The sequence below is a fragment of the Salvia hispanica genome, chromosome 2 (genome assembly GCF_023119035.1).
Source record: "Salvia hispanica cultivar TCC Black 2014 chromosome 2, UniMelb_Shisp_WGS_1.0, whole genome shotgun sequence".
NCBI lineage: Eukaryota > Viridiplantae > Streptophyta > Magnoliopsida > Lamiales > Lamiaceae > Salvia > Salvia hispanica.
In genome coordinates this window covers 7,283,409-7,297,729 of record NC_062966.1, presented here as the reverse complement: position 1 = coordinate 7,297,729, position 14,321 = coordinate 7,283,409, and the positions used below count along the sequence as shown (strand labels likewise).

The 14,321-nt window shown below is 38.3% G+C and overlaps 2 protein-coding genes, 1 long non-coding RNA gene and 1 pseudogene across 7 annotated transcripts; 2 read left to right on the top strand and 2 right to left on the bottom strand.

The window, feature by feature from the left end:
• The first annotated feature begins 563 nt into the window (after nucleotides 1–563).
• On the top strand, nucleotides 564–8,464 carry LOC125204935 (serine/threonine-protein kinase CTR1-like). 5 transcript variants are annotated; one of them, XR_007173670.1, is made up of 17 exons: nucleotides 564–695; nucleotides 780–1,298; nucleotides 1,461–1,762; nucleotides 1,839–1,983; nucleotides 2,800–2,903; nucleotides 3,298–3,506; nucleotides 4,024–4,461; nucleotides 4,591–4,631; nucleotides 5,138–5,206; nucleotides 5,281–5,381; nucleotides 5,471–5,555; nucleotides 5,647–5,745; nucleotides 6,240–6,308; nucleotides 6,397–6,528; nucleotides 6,844–6,938; nucleotides 7,292–7,455; nucleotides 7,566–8,464. XR_007173670.1 is itself a non-coding variant. In XM_048103710.1 (16 exons), the coding sequence occupies exons 1-15, from the start codon at nucleotides 843–845 to the stop codon at nucleotides 7,401–7,403; spliced, it is 2,457 nt and encodes an 818-aa protein (XP_047959667.1). In that variant the 5' UTR covers nucleotides 710–842; the 3' UTR covers nucleotides 7,404–7,450; nucleotides 7,566–8,464. The 5 variants fall into 5 exon arrangements, 2 of the variants coding, with proteins under 2 accessions (XP_047959667.1, XP_047959666.1); XR_007173671.1 differs by lacking the exon at nucleotides 564–695 and having other exon boundaries at nucleotides 710–1,298; nucleotides 3,298–3,491; XR_007173669.1 differs by lacking the exon at nucleotides 564–695 and having other exon boundaries at nucleotides 710–1,298.
• On the bottom strand, nucleotides 7,625–9,161 carry LOC125204936 (heat stress transcription factor A-3-like). Its single transcript, XM_048103711.1, has 2 exons — nucleotides 8,832–9,161; nucleotides 7,625–8,434 (listed from the first exon to the last, which is right to left on the bottom strand). Exons 1-2 carry the CDS (start codon nucleotides 9,093–9,095, stop codon nucleotides 7,691–7,693), a joined length of 1,008 nt encoding a protein of 335 aa, XP_047959668.1. The 5' UTR covers nucleotides 9,096–9,161; the 3' UTR covers nucleotides 7,625–7,690.
• A 1,105-nt stretch (nucleotides 9,162–10,266) lies between these two features.
• Nucleotides 10,267–11,792, top strand: LOC125204417. Its single transcript, XR_007173564.1, has 2 exons — nucleotides 10,267–10,921; nucleotides 11,029–11,792. It is a non-coding gene; the product is annotated as an uncharacterized LOC125204417 (long non-coding RNA).
• A 259-nt stretch (nucleotides 11,793–12,051) lies between these two features.
• Nucleotides 12,052–13,643, bottom strand: LOC125208051 (annotated as a pseudogene).
• Nucleotides 13,644–14,321: the final 678 nt, after the last annotated feature.

Genomic DNA, 14,321 nt, shown 5'->3' with positions numbered 1-14,321 from the left:
TATACACTTTTAATTTTTTTTTCAATTTTCCCAATTATACGGTGTCTCTGAAGAACATTGAGGATATAGGACTAGTCTTCCATGGAGGTATTTTTTAGTCTTTAATTATGTAGTAATTTTTAATGTGTAGGATTTTAATTATGTATTTTTTTTATTTTCTAGGATTTTAATTATGTATTTTTATTTTTTAGGATTTTAATTATGTAATTTTTAATTTTTAGGATTTTAATTATGTAATTTTTATATTTTAATGAATTTTTATATTGTAGAAATGTTTTTAGAAATTGAAATATTTAAATTGAATAATAGAATGGTGGGACCCTTGAGTTTGTCCTTGCGGAAGAGCATGGATATGAGTGTTGTGCTCTTGCCTAAGGACAAGGAATAAAAGTGGGTCTGGGCCCATTTCAGTGCTTTTATTTAAGAGTACGGATGGAGATACTCTAACGTGGAACGAAGGGAGTACATGTTTTTATTGGATAGAGGGAGTATGTATCCCAAATTATAATTATTTGAAGAAAAATATTTATGAAGCAAATTAAAAAACCCTGAAACTAAAACCAGAAAAACGCCCATGGTTTGTTCTCCTTTCAAACCACTTCCAAATCATTTAACTCTGAATATCTTTCCTTTTCTGGAATAGTGCCGACCAACAAATTCTACAATAATTCGATGATGGAACGGCAACCTGCAAAGTATGAATCTATTTATCCAAATCTGTTTCTTATTCTGAAATTCATCACCACATTATTGAAATACTCCTCTCTAATGAAATGTAGAATATTACTGTATCAAAAACACTGACCAAGTATTCCGGCGGCAATGGCCGTGTATCGGATTTTATGAAGTGCAATTCGATGGAAATTCCTGCACGGCGATCTAATTACACTCTATTAAGCCAAAATCCCGACGAGCCGTTTTATCCACAACCACTATCCACAGCAGCCTTTGGTTGGGACGCGATTGATCAGAGAATGATTTCAGCGCCGCCGCAGAAGCAGTCGAGTGGGAGCAGCTTCGCCGAGAGCTCGTTATCGGGGGATTATTATGCGCCCTCGCTCTCCAACCCCGATGACGTCGGTATCAGTAGTAATTTGAGTGATGGAGTTGGCGAATTCAGGGCTTTTGGCTCTTCTAAAAGCTGGGCTCAGCAGACGGAGGAGGGCTACCAGTTGCAGTTCACTTTGGCTCTTCGTCTCTCGTCTGAGGCTACATGTGCTGATGATCCTAATTTGTTGCATCCTGTGCCTAACGAAGCCGTCTCCATTGCTTCTTCCGAGATTTCTCATCGATATTGGGTACAAAACTACTCCTCAATTTTTTTTATATTTTTTTCCCTATTACTCGACTGATGCTACCGTTGAGGAGTAGTATTAATTAATGTATAGTTTTCCTATCTTTTGTCAATTTGTCATTTGAAAGTTCTCCATCTTTTTAATGTATTCATTGGTTTGTATCAGATAAATGGTTGCTTGTCATACTTCGATCGAGTACCTGATGGATTTTACATGATTCATGGGATGAATCCATATGTTTGGACTGTGTGCTCTGATCATCAGGAAAGTGGCCGCATTCCTTCCCTTGAATCATTAAGGACCGTTGATCCTGCCTGTGTTTCTTCAGTTGAAGTGATTTCAGTAGATCGACGGGGTGATCCTAGCTTGAAAGAACTTCACAATCGAACTAATGGCTTGTCATCTAGTTGCATCACCACAAAGGAAGTTGTTGAACAGCTAGCAAAGCTAGTTTGTAATCATATGGGGTGAGCTTATAAGCTCATTTTTCTGCATTTGAATGACCTCTTGTCTAATATAATGTTATTCTCTTGCCTTCTGTAGGGATGCAGCATCTAACGGGGAAGATAATTTGGTCACCCCTTGGAAAGAGTGCATTGATGAGTTAAAAGATTGCATGGGTTCAGTAGTTCTCCCTGTTGGCAGTCTGTCTATTGGACTTTGCCGACATCGCACACTGCTATTCAAAGTATGTATTTATACCTTTTTATTTGAAATTATTTGGTAGATTGCACTCATAAACACTGTAATGAAGTTGTAATCCATTATGGAGATTGCATACAACAAATCCGAGTAGTTCTGGCTTGCTACAATATACAGTTTGATCTCTCTCTCTCTCTCTCTCTGGGCCACAGTAGGGCTGCCCTATCTTTGAATGGTAGGGGGATAGAAAATCCTAGCAAGCCCACACCCACATTTGATAGCCAGCCATCGGTGAGGCATTAAAATCATTCATACACCTTTTTATAATCCTCATTCTTCAGCCCTGAAAAAAAAAACATTAAACTTCAGTTGAATCTAATCCAGTTGACCTGTTTTTCAGAAATATTAAAAAAATTTGTAATCCCCAACCCAAGCTTGTCCCAATCAAATGGTTCGCTGCATGCCTAAATGATTCCAGTGGCCATAATTTCAGGAGTATACTGATTTGTTCAAGGGCTGGGGTAATAGATGTCGCATACCAAAAAATAGAGGAACAATGAAAGCTGAAAATATTCTTTTTATATTGCTTATAGTAGGGAATCCTCAATCATGAAACAGCTGTAGCTTCTTTCCTATTCAAGGTTTTGCATGTTAGAAAACAACTTGTCTTTCCTAGTAAAATAAAGAAATTGAGATGATAAACTTCTTTTTCAGACACCATTCCTTTGAATTTAATCTGGTTCTGTGTGGTGCACTTTCAACTTAAGCTAGAAGCAGTCTTCTGAATGAACTCTGTCGTGGCACTGTTCTCTTTTGCTTAAAGGTGCGCTTTCAAATTTTTTTTGATGTTTTTGTTTGTCAGGTTTTAGCTGATGGTATTGGGTTACCATGTCGAATTGCAAGGGGGTGTAAATATTGTACTAGAGAAAATGCTTCGTCGTGCCTTGTTCGCTTTGGGCTTGACAGGTATATATTTGAGGTTGCCATCACTCTCACATTGTTCGATGTAGAATGATTATAAGTTATGACTAATTCCATTATTCAACATGTGTAAAATCTGGATTAAGATATTTATTATTGTTCATTGCATCTGAATCAATTGTAAACACTGTCAATCGATGATTAGGAAAAAAGTAGTAGTAGTAGTACATAATATCCTAATATGCAGGGTTTTATCCTTTTATTTTGTATACTAGGATGGAGGAAGATAATATTTCACATAACATGATTTTATAAGCTGTTAGTTGTTTGACTTTGGTAGGAGCTGTTCATAGTCCTCTTGGCATTACATTGTTCTTCTTAACTTTTGATATATGTCTGTGACTCTGTTCTAACCATCAATTTTTATTCTGATGCACAGGGAGTATCTTGTCGATTTAGTTGAGAAACCAGGGTGCTTATATGAGCCTGATTCATTACTGAACGGTCCTTCTACTATCTCAATTTCATCACCTTTACGCTTTCCACGATTTAGGCAGGTGGAATCTCCAACTGATTTTAGGCTGCTGGCCAAACAGTTCTTCTCGGATATTCAGTTTCTTAATTCTGAATTCTGTGAGTTTTTAGCAGGTACTCCAATATCTTAGAATTGATATTTCTCTTTGTTGCATATCTGGAAGCCTTTGACTATTTGGTTGTAAATGGGTTGGTAGAGTCATATGAGAGCAGGGCCATATTTCAGATCCTTGTCATACCCAAATATCATTGCAGAACCATTGAACCAAATTACTTTCTTATGTGATTCTTTAAAATGGTAAGTACAATATGGTCATATCCAGAATGGACCCAGTTGTGGTTTTTGGATTAATTAGGAAACAAATATGACCTCCTAGATTCATTCACTTTATGCTATTTCCTGATTCCTCAGGTTTTTCTCAACACTCATCTTTTCTCCAAACATGATGTTGAACTAATTCATGCAACCTTGCTCTTTCGGTACCTTTCTTTGGTTCAAAACCTCTACTTTGTGGAGACACTCATTTTCAGTAATTGATCATTGTTTATCCGTAGCATAAATGATCTTGCTTTTTTTTTGTTTCGTTGACTTGAAACTTCTAAGCAAAAAAATGTTTTTTTTTGGTGATAGCTGGAACTGTTAATAAGGGAGGTACTGACAACTCCATGCATCATAAACAATCAGAGGGGAACTACATGGATAGGAGCAGCTGCCCACCCAGCTCAACCTCTCATGAGGAGATTTCTATCACACCACAATATGCCACAAATTCTTGGATCAAGGTTCACGGTCAAGGCCAATTGCTTTCCAGACCATCCGACTTTCAGGAAGTTATGAGCTCCTCAAATACGTTCTCAGAATCGATCCCTGAGAAGCTTCTTCCCCAATCAGGGCATGGAAATGCTCAAGTTCTTCCCTTCTTGAGTCCTAGAATAGAAACAAGCAAAAATTCAAGGTTTGGTGAAGGAGGTCAATTATTCCCATCTAAATCAAGGGAATATACCTTCTATGTGGATGATCTAAACATTCCATGGAGCGATCTTGTTGTAAAGGAGATAATTGGGGCAGGTATAGTTTTTTGGTCGTTCTTAAAAAATTGGTTAGGATACACTATTTTAACAGTAGTGTTTTTGAGAAACCAGTACTCAGATCTTATATATTATGTGCATGACAATATGTATATCTGATCTCTTACAGGTTCATTCGGGACAGTTCATCGTGCTGAGTGGAATGGATGTGTAAGTGACCTATCTTTTCAATTTTTCTGATATATTACAGGTGTCTGGTCAGCTTGACCTTGAATGAGCCGTTGTCCACCTCAATTAGACATCCATTATCTTTCCGATCAGGCTATTTTCTGGGAAGCCTGGGGTTTGCAAATGGTTTCATAACAATCTATAGATGGGAAGTAGCCAAGACCATAAATTGAAGGACTTCGTCATTTTTCATTAACATGAGGAGAAATATTGACTCTCAAGACAAGTTAACGGAAATGCATGTCTAAGAACTCGACACTTCTTTGAGACTGAGGTGTCTTGATCTGGCCCAAGAAGGCTGCCTTAAGGAATAAAAGCATCTAGAGACAGTTCTCTTGAGCTGTAGATACTGAAGACTGGATGTTATAGACTTTTTAATATCAGGAATTTTCAGAAGCCTCTATTACCACATTATTGAAATATGAATATTTTGTATCACCTTATATTGTACTTTTGCCTTGATTTTACAAGAGTGGGTGCCTTTCCAGGATGTTGCTGTGAAAATTCTCATGGAACAAGACTTTCATGCAGAGCGATTCAAAGAGTTTATACGAGAGGTAAGTTTGTCCTATGCGATCATCCTTTGGCTTATACTACAATTTTATTTTAGATGTCTTGTTGCTTCTGTTAGGTGGCAATTATGAAACGACTGAGGCATCCAAATATTGTGCTTTTTATGGGTGCAGTAACAGAACCACCTAACTTGTCTATAGTTACAGAATATTTGTCAAGGTATTTTTTATCAATTTCGAATGCCCCTTAATATGCTACTCGTAGTTACCCTACAAATTATAACTTTGTATTTAACCTTTTTCTTTCAGTGGTAGTCTTTACAGACTTTTGCATAAACCTGGTGCAAGAGAGGTACTAGATGAGAAACGCCGTCTGAGCATGGCTTATGATGTGGTATTAACCCAAGTCCCATGCCAAGCTATTTTCGGGGCCAATCATGAATTATTCTTAACATTCTGATTTCTTCAATTACCCTCCTGTACAGGCAAAAGGGATGAACTATCTTCACAAACGCAATCCTCCAGTTGTTCATCGAGACCTAAAATCTCCTAATCTTTTAGTTGATAAAAAGTATACTGTGAAGGTAAGAGGGAGATCTTCAGCATGTATATGCACCTTGTCTTTAGGTAGACATTCATTATATGAAGCTATTCTAATTTTGACTGTACACTACCCTGACAAGTAAGCAGGAATTTTTTTTTTTTGGGAAAATAAGGAGTAGTATTTGATTTCCACTGCATAATGCATATCATGGTGTACATAGATCATTTCTGTAGCAGATCCTAATATTCAGCTGTCTGAGTATATTTCTCTGTAACAATGACAAATGAATAGCCGTATTCTGACAATTCATCATTAACAAAACCAAGCCTCTTTGCATGAATGAAACCGAACATGAAAATATTTTGGTTCCTCTCATGAGCTGTTGCATTTCTGTGATCATAACTTCATTTTATGTTGATAAATTTTTTCATTTGAATTGTATATGACCTTGTTCACATTTAACTGACTACATTAGATGACCTTTTTTTTATATTTTCTCTTTTTAGTTCCTTAATAGTGGATTGTCTCAATCAGGTCTGTGATTTTGGTCTTTCCCGTTTAAAAGCAAACACATTTCTTTCATCCAAGTCTGCTGCTGGAACTGTAAGTTTAGTTGCTCATATATAATTTTCGGATACCTTTGTCAGCATTTTCCTCTCATTGTAAAAAACTTCATTCATTTCTCATATAGCCTGAGTGGATGGCACCTGAAGTGCTCCGTGATGAACCATCGAATGAAAAATCAGATGTATACAGTTTTGGTGTTATTTTGTGGGAGCTGGCAACATTGCAGCAACCTTGGGGTAACCTGAAGCCTGCACAGGTTGGTCAGTTTGCTTTGCATTCAGGGATAGAGCATCATATGATACACATTGTATAACCAATCTTTAAAAATAGTTTTACTTTCTGTTTGGTTGTTCGCCCCAGACTTCTTATTCCTAAATTGGACATCACGCAAATTTCCGATACTGATGCCTAAATTGTTCTCCTGGTGAATTTTTCCTCTTGGGGATTGCTTGTATACCAAACTTGTTTTACTGTTCTAAATTCTAACACCCAAGGCAACTGTCATTTTATATGGTTTACTGTGTAAGCTTATCTGAGCATGGACGATGTTTTTGTATTTTAATCACTGTAGGTTGTGGCAGCTGTTGGTTTTAAAGGAAAAAGGCTTGAAATTCCCCGAGATGTGAATCCTGAAGTAGCAGCCATTATCGAGGCTTGCTGGGCCAAGTGAGTTTTTATCCAGTTGAAGTATATTAGTTCAGAATTGGGAATGTTTCGGGTTTATATAATGGCACGTAGGTTCAGCACATGCAAATCTGAGATTATTCCAATGTTCCGACTGTTATATCAAAATAAGTCAAATGAATTTGGTCAGATATATGCTCCATTCACTGCGAATTATATTCCACTCTGTCAGTCAGTCTTGTTTGTTCAAAGGCATTTTCACTACTTTTACTTGAATGCACATTTTATTGGCTTCAATTTTAGCACAAGAGAGTTTCTTGACAAACCACTTTTTAGTGTCAAATCCTAGAGTTGAACATAATAATCTTTACTCACTTTGATCTCTAAATATGCAGGGAATCCTGGAAAAGACCCTCCTTTTCCAGTATCATGGAATCATTGAGACCATTCATTAAGAACTCAGCACTAACTCAGCCAGGTTCTGCTGAAATGCCTTTGCTGATGTGAAATTGCATGAATCGAGGAAACTTGGTTCGATTTCAGATTCATATGATGTAAGGTTTGTCTGTCTACAACCTCCTCTTATTTGCCTAGCATTTGAGGGTTTTCATCTCAACCAAAAATAGTTAATCATTCAAGTTCTCTTTATAATTTTGGTTTCTTTTGCAGGACCCAGTGTAAATATATAATTTTGGTTTCTATTTTGGCTGTGTAATTGTCAATGCCAATTGGCAAATGCATGTGTTTGTATATTAAGTTAAGACAACAAAATGTATAATAAAACATATGTTGGTTTAGGGTCTATTGTTAATAGGAGATTCTTCATCCAACCATTCCTTGATGTCTGAACATCCTTCAAGCTGCATTGACCCTATTTCCGAAACATCTAAAAGCCCACTCTCAACCCCAAAATCCGGTGCATCGTAGTAATTGCTAACATAACCCCACGGATCACCAGCTTCCAGGCCCATGCTCCACGCGTCTCCTGCTATCAAGAATCCAGGAACACCATTCTCCACAACTACATTCTGCGGAGAAGAGGCAAAATGCTCGTCGGCTGTGGGGTTCATGGCACCAACCGAGCCATCCTTCTTCGGGGCATGGATGAGTTCATCTCCCCTGACCTGGTGCAGTGATGGTTGATCAGAGCCGGGTGTCACATCAAAACTGCAGAGCTCGGTCTGATGTTTCACGAACTTTCTCATTGTTCTAGAGGATGAAGGAATGCTCGAGTTGATCAATCTCGCCAGGAATGAGATCATCTGCTTGTGTCTCGTCTCTGCTGCCTCGAGCTTCTCCTTCACCACTTGCATATGCTGAACCATAAGGCGCTGCTCGTCCTGCAATCCCATCAGCTCCTCCATCATTAGTCGTCTCTCCCTCCTCGACTCTCTAATCTCAGCTTGCCATGCGGTAGATGGCCCCTCAAGCCGGTGATGTGATTTCCGTCTCTGTATCGTCTTCAATAGATGCCTCTGCCCTTGTACAAATCCTCCACTCCTAAACTCCCATTTATCCGTGTCTATTTTGCGAAATCCCTGCACATTAGTATTATTTATATCTCTCTACACAGCTCAAAAACAAACTCATTTCATCATATGCACAACTCAAATACAAGCAAGCATGCTCGTATTACACAAAAAAATGTCTAGTTCAATAGATTAGAAATCCTACCTGTCACTGTTTTCTTGGGAGGAGGTTTATGCGACGATTTAGCAATCAGCATTCACGATCATCTCCAGAAAATTTTACAATTCCGAACTCGGAGAAATACACAATATTTTACAACCCTATACAAAAATTTGACAAATTACAGAGCAACCTAGCCGTTTACTACAATTTTGCTAATACGAACATACAATCATGAATCCTCACAAAAAAAATGAAGAAAACAGCAAAACATTCTCAAAAACTAAAAGAAAAGATAGTACCCACATAAGTATTAAGCTGACGAACGAAGCTGGAGAAATTGGCGTGCTTGAAATTCCTTGGCAAAATCAGCCTTGAGAACTCCACAGGGTCCCACACCACAAAGCTCTTGCCTTTGTCTCCCCACGATATTATTCTATCCAGCGATGGATCATCCGTTAGATCATACGTCTTCGACAGAAACGGAGGAATCGGCGTCTCGTGCAGCGCTTCCATCGGCTTCGGAAACACGGGTGGCGTGCCCGGGGTTTGAATGTTGTGAACGCCCATTGATTCTTTTTTTTCTTTGAGTGATGGTGCAGGAGAAAATGGAATATGAATGATCTTTAATTGAAGTGAAATGAAGATGATGGTTATATTTATAGGTATTGGTGGCATAAATAGTAAGGCGGTGGATGCCACTTCACTCATTGCTATATCTTCTTTTCAACCAATCAAACTTTGGCATTTGTGCATTTGTCGCGATTCGGGTAGATATTTTCTTCAGATCTTAAGAGTTAAGTCTTCCTGTTGCATGAAAATATGGGCCTTTCCTCCTTTCTGTTTTAGTAGATTTGTAACTTGGGCCGTTGTGAAACTACGCTTGCCCAAATACGTTGTATTGTTGTTCAGGTTTCACTGAAACTCCTCCGGATTTGGATTGGATTTTAGTGCAGTTATTTATTTTTGGGACATTGGTCCCTAAAAACATGTAATTTGGTAAAATTTTAGTAGTATTTTTCACGAAGTTTAAAATTGGTCTAAAATATCGCAAATTTTAAATTTTATTTGTTACTCTCTTCGTCCCCGATTAAGAGTTACACTTTGATCGGGCACGAGTTTTAAGAAATATAAAGAAAAGCTGATTGAAAAAGTTAGTGGAATGTGAGATCCAATTTTTTATATTGGTTTTATAATAAAATGTGAGTGAATTGAGTTAGTGGAATGTGAGACCTACTTACTATTTATGGTAAATATGAAGTGTGACTCTTAATTGGGGACGAACCGAAATGGAAAAGTGTGACTCTTAATCGGGGACGGAGGGAGTATTTCTTATGGTAGGTCAATCACCACATCCAATCAACTTCTGTGAATTTTTTATCCCACTTGTGACTATTAAATCAACGTGATTTTCTACGTAGTTTTTTATCCTACTTGACACGAACTTAAAAAGTAATCTAAAATATAATAAACATTTCACGGTTGTCCACGTATAATAAGATTTTTGTCGAAGATATTTTATTTGGGCTGCCATGAGAATAACAAACAAAATATGAAGTTTGTGATATCTTAGACTAATTTTAAAATTTGTGAAAAATACCAAAATTTGATCAAAGTTCATGATTTTAGGACCAATATCCCTCATTTTTTTAACAAAATTAACCTTGGCGAAAATGTGGACCCCACGTCCCCGCTAGAACGAAAATTTTAGGCGCAATTGTCAAATACTGAATCCCCTCTGCCCTACAAAGAGGGGAAAGCTGCAAACGAGGAGGTCGTTCAGGGCTTCCACTTCTAATCAATATGCTTTGATTTGGGGTTTCTATTTTCCTTTTGCCCTAGAATCGATTGAATTTGCTCTGTGTCGGTTCACTACTGGTTTTTCATTGCAATTTGGGTTTGTTGTGCACAAATAGGATATGTCTACTGCAAAATGCCCAGGCGGTGCTACTGTAATTGGTTCCGCCAGTGCAGGATTTAGTTATGCTTCCTTCATAGTTAGATTGTATGTTGTATTCTTCATTTCTAAAGTTTCCTTTTGGAATTTTATCCTTTCCCAGCAGCTGTAAATGAGCCGGGGCCGCGGAAGTTTCGCAAAGGCCATCGGTCACGTAGGATGCAGGAGGAAGAGATTCTGGCCACAATCTTGGCTGATCTCGTAGCACGAGGTTGGAAGTTGGACAATGGCTTCCGACCGGGCTATCGAAGACGCTATCCGCGCGGAGTTCCCAAAGTCGGACCTCAAGGGCACTCCTCATATCACTTCTAAACTTCAAGCATAGAAGAAAAGTTACAATAGTCTGCGCAGAATCTTGGGACGCACGGGAGTTGGACTCAATCCCCACGGTGATTACAAAATTGACCGTGATGATGAACAATGGGAGCATATTGTGGCGGTATTTTTCGATTATCTAATGCTCTAATGCATTACTTGTGCCTAATTTCCCATTGTTCTAACATTACAATGCAAGCTGACAAAAATGCCAAATTTATGCACCACAAGTCTTGGCCCTTCTGGGAGACCTGGAAGTGCATTTTTGATGGTGGGGCTGAGCAGCTCGACACAGCGGCTGAGGAAATCCGCCCTCTAGAACCTGTCCGTAGTCAATGCAACGAGAGCAATTACCACCCGTCTTTGGATGATGTGCCGACTGAAGCTAACAGCCCAGTAGAGGAGCAGGCCTACTTGCCTGACCACGGGTTAGACAATGATGAGTGACAGACCCATACTATCAAAACTCGCTCCGTCAAGCGGAAGAATGGTTCGAGCGATGATGCACTGATGGAATTTCTTGGCAATCTCCATGCCGAAACTAACTCCAGGTTTGAAGCCATATATGCGAGGATTGGGTATGAGTTTGATTTGGGCAAGGCGAGGCAAGCTGTGTTTGACAAGCTCGAGACTATTGATGGCCTCACCCTTGACGAGAGGTACGAGCTGTGCAATATACTCAGCGATGAGTCGCAGCGCCTTGAGGTTTTTATGGGGATGCCTGCGAATGCTCGACTCGGCTATGTGAAGATGTTACTGAAGCAGAAGATGCATGAAACTTGAGGAGCAGTTGGGTGGGCTTGTGTGGGGTTCTACTATATTTTGTAGTTAAATTAAGCAGCTAAGTATGGTGGTTAGTATGTTTAAACTATGTCGCATTTTGTTGGACTAAGATGGAAGTGGTGTAAAATATTTTGTAGCCTAGGATGCTGCTGTAACTCCCCACACGTTTTGTGTATGCCTCGTTTAATGAAACACTTTATTTTATGCTTCTATTATTCATAACAATGGGACTTCATAATTGCTCATGTATGTAATACTTTAGAGAAGGTTGTAATCGATGCCTAGAGGAATGCAAACAAAATCAAAGACACAGACTAGATTCCACACTTGAAGTCAATATCGAGAATAATTAACTTATTTTTCACTTTTTCAGTGCATACATTTTGATAATTTTATCTTATTTTGTTTTTTCTTGTCTACAAAATTCATGGTCACTATTTCTCAGATTTTTTGGTATATCAATATAGTATCTATAAAATACCAAGTCACAGTAACATACATTTAGCGTCAACTCTTCAATTTAATCTAAAACTAACAACTAACAACCTGATTTTTGATTACCATGTCATGTGGCTCAAAATTGATTCCTAGGGCATTAACACAATCATACAACCCATTTGGTGAATGAATGTCAGCAGAATCTCATCTCCCTCATGCTTTTGGTTAAAATGATATAACAAAATCATTCAGAATCCTGGTTTTGCTTCTTTGGTGTTGTAGGATTGTCCCCTTCGCTCTTTCCCGCCTTAGCCTCCCGTCGCTCCCTCTTCACTCCCTTTGATTTGTTAGCGAGTGGCACACTCCCAACCTACAACAAAACAAATATGGATGAGAAAACAATCACAACGGCCAAATCTAGCACACTGATTTTGGGCTATCAGGTGATAGAAGAACAATACACCAACAGTCGAGTGAAAATATAATACGAGAACGCTGAAACAACACATTGCAAGTTAGGGGAATATTTTTTTAGTTTTCATACCTTTTGGTCTGGAATATAAATCTTTGCGAGTTTCCCTAAAATATCATCCTTGACGACATTCTTCTCCTGAAACCAATAACAAAGAGTTAGAAATGGTTGTTTCAGAGAGCATATGGATTAAGAGATAGCAACAATAGGTTTACAAGTCAAACCTTTTTCTTTGTCGAATCAGGTGCCATTTTCATTGCTTCCTTTCTGAGGCTGTCATCAGGTTGACGGTGCCTACGCACAACCATGTCCATGGATGGGCAAACCTCAACAAGCTCCATCCTCGGAACTTTGGTGCCAGATTTTTTAAGACGTAGCGCAAAATGGGAGAAAAATATTCTGTTTGACGACAAATAAACACGATCTAGCCCAGCCAGGTTCAAGTTTGTGATCACCTAGATGAGTAGTAAAGCATAGACACAGTAAGTGAAACAGCAGAAGACTACTAATTACGAAAGACGTACTTCTCCGCGGAATAGATCAAGCAAGACTTCCTTAAGGTGTTTGAGCTCGTCAACACTCTCAAAAGCTCCTCCGATGAAAGCAAATAAGGGCTTCAGCCAACTTCTTATCATACGAAAAAGATCCCATGCTTCTGAAATTCTCAATTCCCACCTCTACAAGATCATATATGTGGTGGTCATAGAAACGTCCAAGTATAAGATTGTTTGGTCGTTTCTTAGTGTGTGAAGCAAACTGCAGAAGAGAAAAGCAACATGATTAAATTTAAACCAAACAGCTAGTGATTTATTATCCAAAACAAAAGTAAAAACCATCACTATAAAGTACATCAAGGAACAAAATTGGCCTAATTTTATCATTTCTGATGAATTTCGGTTAACACTGAATTCAAAACGCTGCTCGTTTTAGTCCCGTGAAGTATAAACGTCTTCTTACGAGTTTCCACCTGCAACGATCCAATTTTGATTCATCAAACAATAGTTCAAACTTCAATTCACATAAAAAAGGTGGAGCTTAATGTGAAGGAATTCAAATACTAACGAGCTTCGGGGCGCGTTTTTCAAGCTCTCTCTTGATTCTGCCATTTTTCGGGGTCTTTATCTTCAACATCGCTCCAACCCAACAAATTCGATTTTGTTTGAACCCCAGAAAGTGAGAGTGTGGGACCGATTAGGGTTTAAGAGTCGATTTGTTATTGGGCCTTTTTAAGGCTTTCCATGTCAAAATTGGCTCTTCGGCCTCATCATATGGGCCGCTACGAATTGAAATATTGAATTATACATACCGACGCCCAAGGTGATTGATAGGATAGAGTACAAATCTGATAAATTAATTCACAAAGTAAAATAATACTAATGTGATTTGGACGATTAGATGCTACTGTTACTAGCTGAGTTACTCCCTCGTCTGTGACATGTTATTCAATTTTATCATTTTAGTCCGTCCGCAATGTTGTTCATTTTGCATTTTTCTATTTTTGGTAAATGGACATCATTTTCCACTAACTCATTACACTCACATTATATTATAAAACTAATATATAAATGCGGTACCTATTTTTCTACTTACTTTTCTTCACATTTCTTAAAACTCATGCCGAGTCAAACTTGGACAATATTTTGCGGACAGAGAGAGTATTTTTCTATTTTCCTTTTCGTTCTATCAGCTAGTATTTGTCACATTTACATTTTATTACTTTTTGGCAGAGTTATTTCTCTATTTTCCTTTTCGTTCTATCAGCTAGTATTTGTCATATTTACATTTTATTACTTTTTGGTAATAGAACATACACACTAATTCATTCTACTCA

What these genes read in the sequence shown, in the direction of transcription:
- LOC125204935 (XM_048103710.1), top strand. Translation starts at nt 843, where the DNA reads ATGAAGTGCAATTCGATGGAAATTCCTGCACGGCGATCTAATTACACT. An exon ending in ATCGCACACTGCTATTCAAA is followed by an intron (nt 1,984 to 2,799) that starts GTATGTATTTAT and finishes TTTGTTTGTCAG; the next exon opens with GTTTTAGCTGATGGTATTGG. An exon ending in AAAGGAGATAATTGGGGCAG is followed by an intron (nt 4,462 to 4,590) that starts GTATAGTTTTTT and finishes GATCTCTTACAG; the next exon opens with GTTCATTCGGGACAGTTCAT.
- LOC125204936 (XM_048103711.1), bottom strand. Translation starts at nt 9,095, where the DNA reads ATGGGCGTTCACAACATTCAAACCCCGGGCACGCCACCCGTGTTTCCG. An exon ending in TTCGTCAGCTTAATACTTAT is followed by an intron (nt 8,435 to 8,831) that starts GTGGGTACTATC and finishes ACTAATGTGCAG; the next exon opens with GGATTTCGCAAAATAGACAC.